The sequence below is a fragment of the Gobio gobio genome (genome assembly GCF_949357685.1).
Source record: "Gobio gobio genome assembly, chromosome: 20".
Taxonomy (NCBI): domain Eukaryota; kingdom Metazoa; phylum Chordata; class Actinopteri; order Cypriniformes; family Gobionidae; genus Gobio; species Gobio gobio.
Genome location: NC_137113.1, coordinates 45,191,413 through 45,206,837, shown reverse-complemented (window position 1 = coordinate 45,206,837; position 15,425 = coordinate 45,191,413). Strand labels below are relative to the sequence as shown.

At 37.4% G+C, this 15,425-nt stretch overlaps 1 protein-coding gene across 1 annotated transcript in view; it reads left to right on the top strand.

Moving 5' to 3' along the window:
* Positions 1 to 15,425, top strand: part of dnah9 (dynein, axonemal, heavy chain 9) — a gene marked incomplete at both ends in the record, with an annotated part of 193,344 nt that overhangs the window by 73,010 nt on the left and 104,909 nt on the right. The window contains 4 exons of the mRNA XM_079845505.1: positions 9,569 to 9,765; positions 9,851 to 9,991; positions 10,086 to 10,216; positions 14,505 to 14,716. Coding sequence (XP_079701631.1) covers positions 9,569 to 9,765; positions 9,851 to 9,991; positions 10,086 to 10,216; positions 14,505 to 14,716 — 681 coding nt within the window. The remainder of the gene's footprint in view (positions 1 to 9,568; positions 9,766 to 9,850; positions 9,992 to 10,085; positions 10,217 to 14,504; positions 14,717 to 15,425) is intronic.

Sequence of the window (15,425 nt, the reverse complement as noted above, 5' to 3'; positions counted from 1 at the left end):
AAAGGCCTTAAAGGCTTGAACCCCGCTAAATGCTGCTTGCAGCTTTAATTGTAAATATTATCAGTAGACCTACTATAGTGTAAATATTGTGTAAATAGTATCAGTACTTCTTTACTACTCCTCTGGTAGTGGAGCTCACGTTATCACCTGGGTTTTTAGCCACTAATGTTGTGGCTGTGATGACGTGAGGCTTCATTAGATTAGAAATAGAATTACTTTCCACCGACGTGGAGAGACTCTTTCTTCTTGGGCATAAGCTGCACGTTACAATAAACATTCTTACCTTTCACCTCAACGAGGGAAAAGTAGCGTTTATACTTTCAGTTTGCGAAAGCTACCTTTGAAGCCGTTGGACTGCCATCGCTGACTGGGCATATGCGTGTGCGTCATAGGTGTGTGTGTGAACTCAACCTATCAACGCCCGCGCGTTGCACGTTGCAGGTCCGACTGACAGAGAGCCTGTTCGGTTGAAAACCGCTTCAATGAGCTCAATTATAGTAACGCCGCATTTTTTTCTCTCAGTAACGCTAACGGCGTTGTAACGGAAGAAACAGTAATTCGTTTGATTACTCGTTACTGAAAAAAGTAATTCCGTTAGTAACGCCGTTTATCTATAACACCGTTATTCCCAACACTGGCAGAGAGTGACTAGCACTTGTAGAGAAGTTTGTCCCTTTAGGGCTACTGTAGAAACATGAGGGTGCAAAATGGCAATTTCACAGTGTGTGTAGATAGAAATGGCTCATTCTACGGTAATAAAAACATAACTGTACATAAGGTACACCACTGTAAACATAGTTATGTATATTATATCGCATTTCTGTCAATAGAGAAATCTTTAACCTTTTAACTATGACAGGAGTCATATGGATTCATGCAAGAATGTTTGATAGTTAATGCATTAACATTTAGGGGTAAACTAAATCAGTCAGGCTCCTTAAGAATAAATAAGTAGGCTACTTGACTTTGAATTAAACCTGTAATTTAATACTGTCATAATTTAAACCTTGAGTTCTGATGTAGAAACCGGAAGCGCTGCACTGTATTTACTACGTAAATAGCGTAGGAGAATGACGTTGAAGAGAAGAGATTGTTGAATAAAGTCATTATTTATATGTCTATAGTTGTGCTTTTATAAACTATTCTAACTCAAACATTCTGGGAAAATGTTTTGAGATAAAAACTGAAAGAGTCGTCGACTCGTCGGAAGCTTGGTGGTGGTGATCTTTAGCTTTTTACTTCTGGCGACTGCATTTAGTCTTCAAAATTCATAAAAGTTGTGCTCATCTGTGACAATTATCTTGATGGACAAAACGTGTAAGTATCATAAACTTTTGTTGATCACAGAGTTTTTTTTTTTTTTTCAATAATCCAAAAGCCTATGGGAAAATCATATTGGGTTTTTCTCGAGGGTACCAGTTGGTGCCATGCGAATTGCCAGTTGGGCTACAAAGTGATGTCAAACCTGCCACTCTATTGGTCCTTCGTGGACAAATTTGGGCATGAAGGTCTCAGGTTTGATCCCAATTTTTTTTTTTATATAAATGTCATATCACTATTTTTGATACATTTTTAATTGTTGGGGGTATTTTTGCATTTATTCACCTCTAAAAGTACCATACTTTAATGTAAAATATATAATTATTTTTATGTTATATTTAATATTATATTATGTTATGTTATATTTAAAATTAACTCCAGTAAGTTCAGACTGCCAAAACCTCAACATTTGGCATACTTTGGTGACATCTGGTGACATATGTTGGTATAAAATTGCAAAAATATCAATAGCCACTATATGACAGTAGTAGGCTACTCACCGGCTGCATATAGGCTGACATCTATTGTTGTAACGAATTAAACCTCTTAATCTTTAAGTTTAAGTTTTTATCACAAGTTAAAATTGTCAATTTAAAAAAAAAAAACATTTGTATTGGTTGAGACTACAAATATGACCATGCTATAAGGAAAAGACAAAGTAAGAGACAGATTAATCGTTTATTTCTAACAAAAGAAACATCACATTTTAATTACTCAAAGGACCAAACAGGTAAGAATAAACAATACACCTAACAATAACTCAATAAAAGTGAATGGTAACAAACAGATAAGAATAAACAATGTACAACATGTTTTGTTTGGAAGCATCAACAAATGCAGTAGGACTTTGATCTGACTCTGAAGTGTGTGTGTGTGTGTGTGTGTGTGTGTGTGTGTGTGTGTGTGTGTGTGTGTGTGTGTGTGTGTGTGTGTGTGTGTGTGTGTGTGTGTGTGTGTGTGTGTTTTGCACAGTGGCTGATTGTTACATTAATTTAAAACAAGCTCAGTTATTGGCTCATTCAATTCCTTTGTTTGAGTGACAGACTGTTTTTTTTATTTTTATTATGGTATATGGTCAAACCAGTATGCAGAAATGTCTGAAATAATCAGTATTAGTTTTTATGTATTTATTTTTTAGTTAATTTAACCAGTAGAATACGTTGCAGGATAACTCAGAATAATTAATTTTGTACAAAATTAAATTTGATTTGTTTGCATTTAAGTGAATAAACTGACGGTTTATATCTGTCATAGCAACAGCAGGCCCACGTAAACACCGTGTTGCTATGGAGACAGCGGTTTAAAGCAGAGTCTGTCAGTCCGGTCAGTTACAAACTCATCGGCACAATGGAAGCGAACGAGCTGCCAAAAGTTGATAAAAGATTTGAATTCTTAGAAAATTGCGTGTTGAAAACATTAAATCTGAAATCTGACGTCTGGCAAAAATGTCTTGCCACAGAAGAGCAACGACAAGTCATTCAGGACTTCTTGGATAAAGCTGACCACACGACTCTTGTCGTGTCGCTCGGTTCCTCCGGTCAGCTGATCCCTACACTCGGATTCTCGGAAAACGGGAAGAACAGATCGGTTTATTTTGTTAAGCGGTGCAAAACCGCACTGAAGGTCGATACAATGAAAACGAATTGCGGGAGTTCGTCTCATTGTCCTTTGGAGCAGTGTTCGGTGACTTTAAAACAGGTGAGTCGAGTTCGCGATGCCCGATTGGCGAACGAATCATTATTTTGAACCGGTTCTTTTTAAGTGAATCATTTAATCAAGTAACTATCAGATACAGTGTTTGACAGAAACTTAACTATTGAGTTAACGACTACATGAATTATGAGTTATGGTTGGTATCGTCTTATTTTATTAATCAATGAGTTTTATTTTCGTTGAAAATAATTCAGCGATCTTCCGTAAGCTGAACCAGGAGTAGTGTCCTTTAGCAACGAATGATTCATTTGAGTCGGTTCTTATCAAAGAATCGGTAAAACCAGCTTATTTTTTAACTACAATTGATTGAAACCAAATAAGCAAATACATTTCACATAGACACTATTTTAATGTTCTGTTGTAATGTTTTAAATCATATAGAATTAACCAATTATAAACAAATGCCTATTTGTCTTTACCCACATAATGAACGTTGCTCCATGATTTTAGAAAGTGTAACGTTAACTCACTTGATGGTCTAATAACATTCAGTGAGTTTAAATTGTAACATAACAGATGCTCTTCTCTTCCACAGTTCATCTAAAGTTCTGATATATTTGCCATGATGTGGCTGTATCCGTATATGTGCACATTAGGTTGTGATTCATTACGTTTGGGGGTCAATTTAGTGCTTTCAGGTTCACTTTTTCTGGTCACAATGTGAGGTCACAGTGACCAAAAATTGTAACCTCTCGACTCACTCACTGTTCGCTCATACTTTGAGCGCGCCATTTATTTTAGACCACTGGGATATCATTGTGTTCTCAGTTATATCACAAACATCATGTAGAAGTTCATATTTTATTTCCATCAACAAAGTTTTTCAAAAGTTCAGCTTCCTTATTTTGTATTCTTTTCAGCCTGGCGTTGGCATTTGACACAAATATTTGTATTTGACGGATGCATTCAGATTTTTATTTTGCATTCCACATGTTATATTACACTGAGAACTATGCCAACTAGAGGGGAACGTAATCAGTGACAGGAAATCTAAAATATAAAACTGATATTTGGATATTTGACTTAACAGTGACAAAATGTTTACTGCACACGAGTGTCAGGATCCCAAAATTGACCCATTCTTCCTGCTGATCACGTCTTATTGCCTGTATCCAATTTTGTTTAAGTTTAATACGGAAGGCGGTCTGGCGGAAGAGTGATATTTTACTTTATAACGTGTTAAATATGGATATTTTTCTTACACAAACGCATCGCTTCACTTCAGAAGGCCTTTATTAACCCCCCGGAGCTGTATGGATAACGTTTATGATGAATGGAAGGATGCACTTTTTTGGGCTTTATCACAAATTAGGTATCATTTGAAAGCTTACAAACTCAAAATTCATCCTGTGAAAACTGTTTTGAAATAGGACATTGTGTTGCCATGGAAACGTTACTCTAAATTATTCTAGTGGGCTCCTCCCCTAGTGGGCGCTGTCATGTTTCATATTACAACAATTATTTTAACTACTTTATATTCAAAATCTTTTCCAATCTTGACAAAACGCATATTGTCGGAAAGGTCTGAGTCTCAAGGGTCCATATTTGGTGACTGTTTTGTGATGGAAGTAATATTTGGACAGAAATTTACAGGAAAATGCATCAAAACAACAATAAATGGAATTTGAATGACACCCAGTGGCTATTTTTGGTACAGCACCCTAAACAAAATCTCATGGGGACTTCAATTTTTGTGATATCAACTTCAAATTTGGAACACAAATTGGTTAGACATATGGCTTTGATTTTATAGTAATTTTAGAGTAAATTCTTTTTTGTAAAATACATATTTTATATGAAATAAATTTAGTACAGTATTTTTCATTTACAGTAAATTTAAACTTCCATAACTATTTCATGCTTTCATATTTTGAATTGCTTTCACTTCAGCAATAATCTGCAGAATGTCGTCTTTGAAACGAGACCAAACTTTGGTCTATATTCCAAAGCATTCTTGAATTACAGCCCTTTAAGTTTGGATAGTGCATTTTCATGTGTATTCTCAAAAAGGGGGGGGGGGCAGTTAAAGGGTTAAAATTTGGGCTCCCATTCACTGCCATTATAATGCTTGGATTAGCATTTTATATATATATATATATATATATATATATATATATATATATATATATATATATATATATATATATATATATATATATATATATATATATATATATATATATATATATATATATATATATATAATATATAATATATAAGTTAACTCTAATTGTATTTGGCTGAAAGAAGAATGTCATATACACCAATAATGCAGTGTTAATTTCGTTGACGAATCATTTTCGTCATCATTTTCGTCAACAACCTTTTTTCACTGACGAAAACGAGACGATAACTAAATAAAAACTAGAGTTGGATGACAAAAACTATGACCAAAATCAACTGTCATTTTCGTCAACAAATAAAAACGAGACGAAAATGTTTGGGAGGGACGATTAGGGAAGAGATCCAGTCAGAACTGATGTCCTGTTTAACAGATGTGCTCATATGCTGATCTAACGGCGGGAAAACACGGCGCTGTTGCGCTTCTACAGGCTCACGCATCCCCAATCCAGCGCTCCAGAGTGGCTCACAATCAATGAATAACACACATTTATCCCAGGCCATTGTATGTGAACTAATGCTGATGAATAATGACAATGTTTACTTTACGATGATTATATAGTAATATGTTTTAGACGGTTGTAACAATGCATATTTGATCTCATCTGAACTTGAATGAGCTCCTGCAACTGCAATAGAGGCGCACACATTTCAAAATAAGAGTCCATGAGTTTTTCCAGCTGGTTTATAATTAAAAGTCACGCGTTATTCGTTTTTGCTTACACAATAAACTGTGTTTAATTTCATTCCCATTTAATTTATAGTCAGGAGGAAAGACCAGTATTTGACACATATTCAATAAAGTATCAGGGTTATAATTGTTCACTAAAACCATTTAAAAAAACGTCATTATTTGGAATTAAATAAATGTTAACTGAAGTTAAGAAAAATAAATAAACAAACTTATTTGAAGCTTTAGCTTAACCTGATATGGCCTACTGACTAAAACAGAAATACAAAGTTATAAAAACTATATAGATGTTTTTGAAAAACAGACAAAAAGTGAACTGAGCTCTTTCGTATATTTTTAATGTCGAAAACAAAATGATGTCAAAATGTCAGTTCAAGTGACAGTCGGTTATGTAATGCTTAAATACTTAATGTATTACAATTTAACTAAACTCATTAGATTTTAGGAGACTAAATCTACTGTAGATTTAGTCGGACTAAAATCTGATGATATTTAGTCGACTAAAACTAAAAACAATTCAGGTGACTAAAATATGACTTAAACGAAAGGGCATTTTAGTCAAAAGACTACGACTAAAACTAAATCAATTTTTGAGTGAACTATCCCTTTAAGAGAACTGTGTAAATCCTGCAAAGTTTTTTGTATTTTTAAATAAATGTACGTTTATAAAACTAATACTTTGTTTTATATTACTTTTGCATTAAATTAAAAAAAAAAAAAAAAGTTACCGCTGTGAGGGTGTTTCTAATACAGCGTCTATGGGAGTGATGGTGAAAAATAATATCTTTCTCTCTTTTCACTGCCGTTATCAATCTCACTCTATTTTTTCCCTCTTTTTGAAAGTTGTGAAATCCCTATTGTGGAGTTTTTCTTTTGCCATGTGAGCAAATGGGGACTCAAAAAATATATTTAATGTATACTCTTATTCATCACCGCTATAAAAGTTAACCCAACTATGACGACTTCCGCTCTGAGAAACCCGGAAACGTGAAAAGGGTCTATTGTTCATGGCTTACATAGTACACAAAACATCAAAGCTGTTTCCAAGCAATAGTCCAGAGCCGTTCACCTGTGAGAAGACTCTCACAATAGCAGAAGCAGCTCGATCAATGTAAACACTGGGTCACTGTGGAGACAAAAGGTTAATGGTAATTAGTCAGTCTGGTCAGTTATCAGCAGGATGCATGTCGTTCCTTACAGTGGACTATTTTCACAATATGGCTGGACCTCTTCTACCTTATTGTTTGATTATATACTACAACCCCAAATCAGAAAAAGTTGGCACAGTATGGAAAACGCAAATAATTAAAAAAAGAAGTGATTTCTAAATTTACTTTGACTTGTATTTCATTGCAGACAATATGAACACAAAATATTTCATGTTTTGTCTGGTCAACTTCATGTCATTTGTAAATATGCATCCTTTCCTGTCATTCAGACCTGCAACACATTTCAAAAAAAGTTGGGACAGTAAAGCATTTACCACTTTGTAATGTTGCCATTCCTTTTCACAACACTTAAAGGTAAACTATGTAGGATTTTTGCAGTAAAATATCCAGAAACCACTAGACCAGTGTTATATATTTTGTTCAGTTGAGTACTTAGAATATCCCAAATGTTTCCAACTATTTGTAAATCGTGAGAAATTGCTATTTTAACCGAGGAACCGGGACGTGTGAGCTATGCGTGTGAGGGAGTCGCCTGTCGATTGCGTCATATCTGCGTCACCCTCGGTTTCCGGTTTTATTCAATGAAACACTTTACTCTCACTGCAATGTGAACAAGTGTCATAGCAGCCGCCGAGCGAACGTCATAACTTCCTTTTCAACACACTCATACATATCTAATACGATAAACAGAGTTGCGTTACCTCATACTCATGATTGGAAAAGAGAAAGTGGCGGCAACCGTGTCATAATAAAAGTCCCGCCGGCGATTATGCCATAATAACAGTCCCGCTCTTCAATCGCTCCTGTGGCCTTGCTCAGCTCCACAACACTCGGTCCTGCTTCTGCTTCACTACAGTAATGTTAATAATCGCATAAATGAACATGATTTCTGCTCGAGTCCTATCCTGACTGTTTTCCACCGGCTGTGAGGTGAAGATCACATGTCACAAGATTCTGAGCTCAAACGTGGCGTCATCAAACTACGCCTTTGTTTTGAACTGGCGACCTCTAGTGGACGGAAAAGTTACATAGTGTAGCTTTAAAAGACGTTTAGGGACTGAAGACGCCAAGTGATGAAGTGTTTCAGGTGTAATTTTGTCCCATTCTTCCTGCAAACAAGTCTTAAGGTGGGCAACAGTACGGGGTCTTCGTTGTCGCATTTTGCGCTTCACTGACTTCAATGCATCCGACTTCATGATGCATATTTACAAATTACATGAAGTCGCATTTTGCGCTTCAAAATGCGCCACACATTCTCTATTGGAGACAGGTCGGGACTGCAGGCAGGCCAGTCAAGTACCCGAACCCTCTTCCTCCGCAGCCAAGACTTTGTAATGTGTGCAGAATGTGGTTTTGCATTGTCTTGTTGAAATATGCATGGACTTCCCTGGAAAAGATGTCTTCTTGAAGGCAGCATATTATGCTCCAAAATCTCTATGTAATTTTCAGCATTAATGGTGCCTTCACAGAAGTGCAAGTTACCTTTGCCAAGGGCACTGACACAATTGCTGGTTGCTGGTTGTCGCTGGTAACAGTCTGGATGATCCTTTTCTTCTTTGGTCCGGAGCACACGGCGTCCATTCCTCCCAAAAAATACCTGAAATACTGATTCATCTGACCACAGAACACGTTTCCACTGTGTGATGGTCCATCCCAGATGCCTCCAAGCCCAGAGAAGTCGACGGCGCTTCTGGACACTGTTAACATAGGGCTTCCTTTTGGCACAGCACAGTTTTAACTGGCATTTGTGGATGTAACTACGTATTGTGGCACTTGACAAAGGTTTGCCAAAGTAGTCCTGAGCCCATGTGGTGATATCGCTTATAGATGAATGGCGATTCTTGATGCAGTGCCGCCTGAGGGAAATCGGAGATCACTGTTGTTCAGCTTAGGCTTGCGCCCTTGTCCTTTACGCACTGAAATTCCTCCAGATTCCTTGAATCTTTTAATTATGTTATGCACTGTTGAATGTGAAATATCCAAATCTCTTCCTATCTTTCTTTGAGGAACATTGTTTTTAAACATTTCAATAATTTTCTCACGTATTTGTTGGCAAACTGGCGATCCTCGGCCCATCTTTGCTCCTAAAGGATTAGACCTTTCTTGGATGCTGCCTTTGTACCAAATCATAATTACAATCACCCGTTGACATCACCTGTTTCAAATCACATCATTATTTAACCATTTTACCTCATTACTAGCCCTAAATTGCTCCTGTCCCAACTTGTTTTTAAATGTTTTGCAGGTCTGAATGACAGGAAAGGATGCATATTTACAAATAACATGCAGTTGACCAGACAAAACATGAAATATTTTGTGTTCATATTGTCTGCAATGAAATGCAAGTCAAAGTAAAATTTTTTTGCGTTTTCCATACTGTCCCAACTTTTTCTGATTTGGGGTTGTAGGTTTTATTAATGGGTTATAGTGAAGTCTGCTTTTTAAGATCTAGGACTTTTCTTTGTGTTCCTGCATCTCTGACTGAAAGTCATTTTGATTAAATATTTGTCACAGCATAAGATGCCGTTGTCTAATTTTATTTTCTTTATTTTAGTTTGCTGGAGCGATTCTGTCCAATCCAAGTAACCACCTGGGCATTCCTCATGATGTTTCTCAGGACATCACGCAACATTCCCACGTTCTTAAAAACAACATGCTCGTCATTGCTGCAAAAGTCAAAGGCAAAACTTACCTTCCTTTGCCTCCTGAATTGGAGCAGCTAGAGCGAGTTTCTCATGAAGGAGATAAGAGGTGACTTCTTAAAATGATGGGATTTTAATAAACATGCTTGAAATATTTCATATACATTTTCGTTGGTATGTTTGTTCGTGGATAGAAGGCTCATTTATTCAATGGAGACGTTTGTGATCGATTGGACTAATCAAGTCTATAAGGTCCTGAAGAAGGACTCGTCGGAGCTGTTACTTGAGGGCAAAAACCCCACTCCACACGCAGAGCTAAGCTTTTGGAAGAACAGGTTAGTGTGACACGCTGTACTGGGAGTTCATTCACTCTGATGTTGCCTGGAAAATCCCTTCAACCTTGTTTGTCCTCTTTATGTTGTGTTGCAGGCTTGCTGATCTTAAGGGTATACACAGCCAGCTCCAGGCACCTACAGTGGCCACATTGGCTGAGCTTTTGAACGAAATAGACAGCAGTTATTATCCTGCTTTTGCAAAAATGCTCCAGGATGTTGAGAAAGGTATGGTGTTGTGAAAAAAAACCCCATTAATTTATTAATTATTCATTAAACTTGATGCAATAAAAGGGTCCCATAATGCCCTTTTTTTACAAGATGTAATATAAGTCTCCGGAATGTGTCTGGGAAGTTTCAGCTCAAAATACCCCACGCATTATTTATAATAGGATGTTTTGAAAGCCCCTATATGGGTGGCAGCAAAAATACGCCGTTTTTGTGTGTGTCTCTTTAAATGCAAATGAGCTGCTGCTCTCCGCTCCCTTTTCAGAATAGGGAGCCTTTACAGAGTGTGGAGAAGCTGACACAGCCAGTAGAATTGGCAAATATGGATCATACAAACTGTTTGACCAACTTAATTTAGTACCCCACGTTATATTTGGTGAATGTACGCAAGCCTTTGTGAATGTGCTGGTTAGGGTGCTATACAGTGGCTAAAGTTGCCATTGTCTCCGTATTCACAGAGATCAGAGCTATGTCATTAGTTTTATTTTGAAGAAGTAATCAAAGTGCGTTTCTGAATTGTACAGGCGTTTTGGGTTAAAAATAACAAGCCCTGGGGCCTCATTTATAAAACTTTGCGTAGGATTTGCGTCAGAAGTGGCGTACGGATGAAACATAGGACGTGCGTACGCACAGAAATATTCGGATTTATAAAACCGTGCGCACGCACATCCTACGCAGTTTTCCCTTAATAAATCACAATCAATTCTAAATGTAGCGTAGCTTTTGCGGCTTCATGTCACGCCCATAGTTGCCTATAAATAGTCCGCGAAACGCCCCCAAGTTAATATTCATCGATTGCGAAATCATGGCAAACACAGAGATGAAATCAAAAAAACTTAACCTCACTCAATGTGAAGTAGAAGTTATCGTTGGCGGGGTGGAAAAGATGAGAAAAATGTTGTTTTGGAGGGCACAGTAATTGGCAATTATTTACTAATGCCAAAAAGGCACTTGAGTGGCAAAATGTTGCAGACGCCGTAAATGCTGTAGCCCTTACAACCTTGCACCGTGGCCGAAATAAAAAAGAAATGGTCGGACATCAAAGTCGAGGAAAAAATGCGTCTAGTGCACCATCGCCTGAGTGTGTCCTCGTTTGCCAGCAAGTCTTCTTGCTGTCTGAAGATGCGTTCACTCTGACTCCTTCCATTTGCCACATCTTCTAAGAGCGCAATATCAGCCATTGTGCGTCATTACGCATTGTGATGGGGCATTTTATTTCCATCCATTTAATTGCATCTGACAAGCTACAGATGTCGGTTATAATCTACGTGGAAATGGGAAATAGGCTAGTTCAGTGCAAATGGAAAGTCTTGCAGCTTTCTGAATGGTTGAGACATACGTTATACGTTATTTTATCAAAAATAAAACAAACTAAAGGCATATGCATGAATACCATGATTCCGTAGCTGATGAAGAAATTTTTACTATGAAAACAACTTTCCCCAGTGGACAATGAATAGCCTACATCAATCTATCTATTTATCTATATATCTCCCTAATTATCTATCTATCTATCTGTCTGTCTTCCTATTTGAATCTATATCTGCTCCGCCAGACGGACACATTGACGAGAATAGCCTATCAGTTTTGCACATTATTTCGTTCTGTTTACCATATTATTTATGAGGATGAATTGCATAACATGCCAATATTATTGCAGAACATATTTCACTTTTCTTTTTGCAAATATGTGTTAATTTGCATTTCTGTTGTGATTTTCGTTTGGTTTTGTTTGTTTTACACTGCAGATCGATCAAACGGGTGTTCGTGTAGGCTGTTAATTGTAAGACTTGCTTTGTGAAGTCTTCATGTTATTTATGAGAGGCAGTATTGCCATTTCTTTTACACAACGGTCTACAGTTTCACACACTTTCACGTGTTTCTTCCATCTGCCGACGGTGTCGCCATTTCTCATTTCACCCGTTTTTGTGCGTACGCCTGGGTCAGAGCTTGCGTGAAGGACCGCACATTTTCCCGTCAAGTTTGCTTTTTTATAAATACCAATTATTGCGTAGAGAGCGGCGTACGCCTTCTTTTGTGCGTACGCAACGTTTATAAATGAGGCCCCTGGTCTCTGTGAATACAGTAAGAGACAATGGTAGCTTTAGCCACATTAGCACATTCAGAAAGACGACTTGTAAACACACTTTGTAAAGTGCGGTACTTACGTGTTGTGAAGCTGGATCACGAATCCACAAATTATTACAACCAAAAACAGAACAGTTATAATGTTTAATGAGACATTTTATGACTAGCTGCTCTAGCGAGGGTATAAACATGGCGGCCTGTTAACAGAAATTACAGCGTTTCGACGGCATGGGAACAACACTCTACTACAACAACATGGCCTCACCCCCTTTGTTGCGTGTTCCCGGGGGCGGGGTTTATGTAAATTTTAGGGTTTGTGATGTCACAGACCCAGGAAGAAGCTTGTTAGTCCCTACCAGCCGTTTGTTGTAGTCCTTAAAAAGCGATTTCTTTAATAGAAAATATCTCCCTTTGCTTTGAAGTGTCGTAACTTTGCAGATGTTGTTTATGCCGTTACATTACACACTAACTAAAGTTAAAAAAGTGAAATCATAATCAAGGGTCCCTTTAAAGATGCTTTTGTCCATGTTGATCTTTCTTTAGGGTGTGATGTCGCTCTTTAAGCATAAAAACGCTCTGCAAAGTCCCTTCAGCGGATGGACTATCATTGCCAGTGTTTCTGAACTCCCTGAAACGCCTCCATTGTAGTCTTGAATTTTCTTCTGGGAACGAACACGTCACAATATTCCTCATTTAAATAATTCATACGCAGAATAAAGGGCCGGAGCCTGGTTGAGTTGGTTAGTAGTGTGTTGAAACCAAGCCTGCCACACGAGTCCTGAAAACTGAAGCCGACGCGTCTCGATTGCCCCCAACGTGTATTTTTTTTAATCCAACATAAGCCGAGGGTCATAATCATACGTGATTATTTCACCACACGGTGTCAGTGCTCGTCTGAATAGTGACCGCGATGAAGTGTGTGTGAGACCTGACGAATAAGATCTGAATGAACATATTTATTTGTATTAAATATTTTAGTCATTATTCTGTCATTTTTCATTGACAATCATTTCACTGTAGCCTACAGTATATGTAATTCACACATTTATGCCAAAATTCAGTCACGCTGTTAACGTATTACTGTTTAAGATTAATTAAATGTTTAACATAGTTAACTTTATTTAAGGCAGTTACCGCGCATTCATTCATCTATTTAATACTGTCATGAAAATTAACCATGGTTTTATTACAAATAAAATAAACATAGTTATTGTAGTTTAATCATGGTATTTGTAGTAAAACTAATACAAATGGTAGTCAATCCACAAAAAACAATAAAACATTGTTACTACATTCTTATTATAGTAAAACCATGGTTAACTTTCGTAAGGGTGTTTATCAGTCAAATTAATTTAAAAATGTAACAACAGGTATGAAATATGATTAGTAAGAGAAACACTATTAATGAGAAGATGAGCACTGGACTGCGGCAGGTTAGAAATATATTTATTATTCAGAATGCACATTTGGATGGGAACATTTCAGCAGGCTGACGATATGAGACGTAAACATCCTCAGTTTGGAAATGCATAGGCCTACAACACACAAACACACTCCCGCGTATTATTTTAAAAGAAGGACCTTCATCCTGCCATATCAGTCTCACCCATGCTTTTAGTGTCAGGAAGTGGTCAAATCTGAGGTAAGGATGTCATTATTTAGTATTAGAGCACCAGATCGCTGCAGCAACACCTGCGAGAAGGTTCAGACATTATAATTTTGATTGCGTCGCAATGGGACCGGAAGTAGCGGTGCACTGCTTCATTTACCGGAAATATGTAGGTGTGATAAAGGCCTATTAGACTTAAAATTTCCCAAATACACTGAGAGATCCTGACCAATCACGACACACTGCTCCAGCTGACCAATCAGAGCACATTGTGCTTTCAGAAGGAGGGGCTTCATAGAGACATGAACTTAACAGAGAGTTACTGACAGACTGGGAAGAGAGGAGCTGCAACAATGGAGAATATGGGGAAAATAATGAACATTCAAGCATGAACATTTTGTTCTAGTAGAGCCCAAAAACAACATCAAAAAGGGCATAATAGGTCCTCTTTATTTGTATGAAAGCTTTGAAACTTCTTTGAATCTGTCCCTACCCAAAGAGCACAGATTTTACACCACTTGCAGCACTTTATGTATTTCTTGTTTTATGAAGCTTTGAATCTTCATTTGATTTTGTATTGTGTTTATTAAGCTCTATATGAGGCCAATGATATCGAAGTCTACCTCAAGCCGATGGAGAGAATTTTAGAAGATTTGGAGAACGCAGACTTCAGTGAGGTGAAGAGAAAGATCGCTCCTCTCATGCACACTGTGTGTCTGATTTGGGCCAACTCCAAATACTACAACAGACCGCCCCGAGTCATAGTGCTTTTACAGGAGATCTGCAACCTCCTTATCCAGCAGGTATTCTATGCTTTATTTAAAAAGGTACAAAAGCTGTCACTGGGGCAGTATCCTTTCAAATGGTACACCTTTGTACCTTATTTACCCCTATAATGGGTGCATATTAAACCATAAAGAAACACATTAGTACCTAAATGGTACATGTACCTTTTGTAAGGGTTCTGTAGCAGTGACAGCTTTTGTGCTTTTTTCTGAGACTGTATAACAATTAAATGTTATTGTTGTCATTTGTTTGTGTGTTGGGGGAATTTCTGAATTGCTGTCTGTATTTACTCATACTCAATGCCATATTCCAAACCCAGATTTTTTTTTTAATTCAACTGATAATTCTTAAAGGGGACATAACACACAGTTTCTGCCAATCTTGTGTTAATCTTGTACCTATAGAGTAGTATTGCATCCTTCATATCTCCGAAGAGTCTTTAGTTTTATCATATTTATAAAAGACAGATAGAGCTGTACCGATTTTTTCTGAAAACAGCCGAGCTTGTGCAGTGGGCGGAGCTAAAGAGACATGAGCGCACACACACACACACACACACACTCAAAATACATCATGGCATATTCCCTGGATAACTTTCGATTCAATATATGTTTGTGTTACATTATATTCACTTACCCGCTGATTGCCAACAAAACACACACATTTGATGCAGTTTCACTCACCGCCTGCAGTTTCCACTCGTGACCGGGAACAAACAAACACACT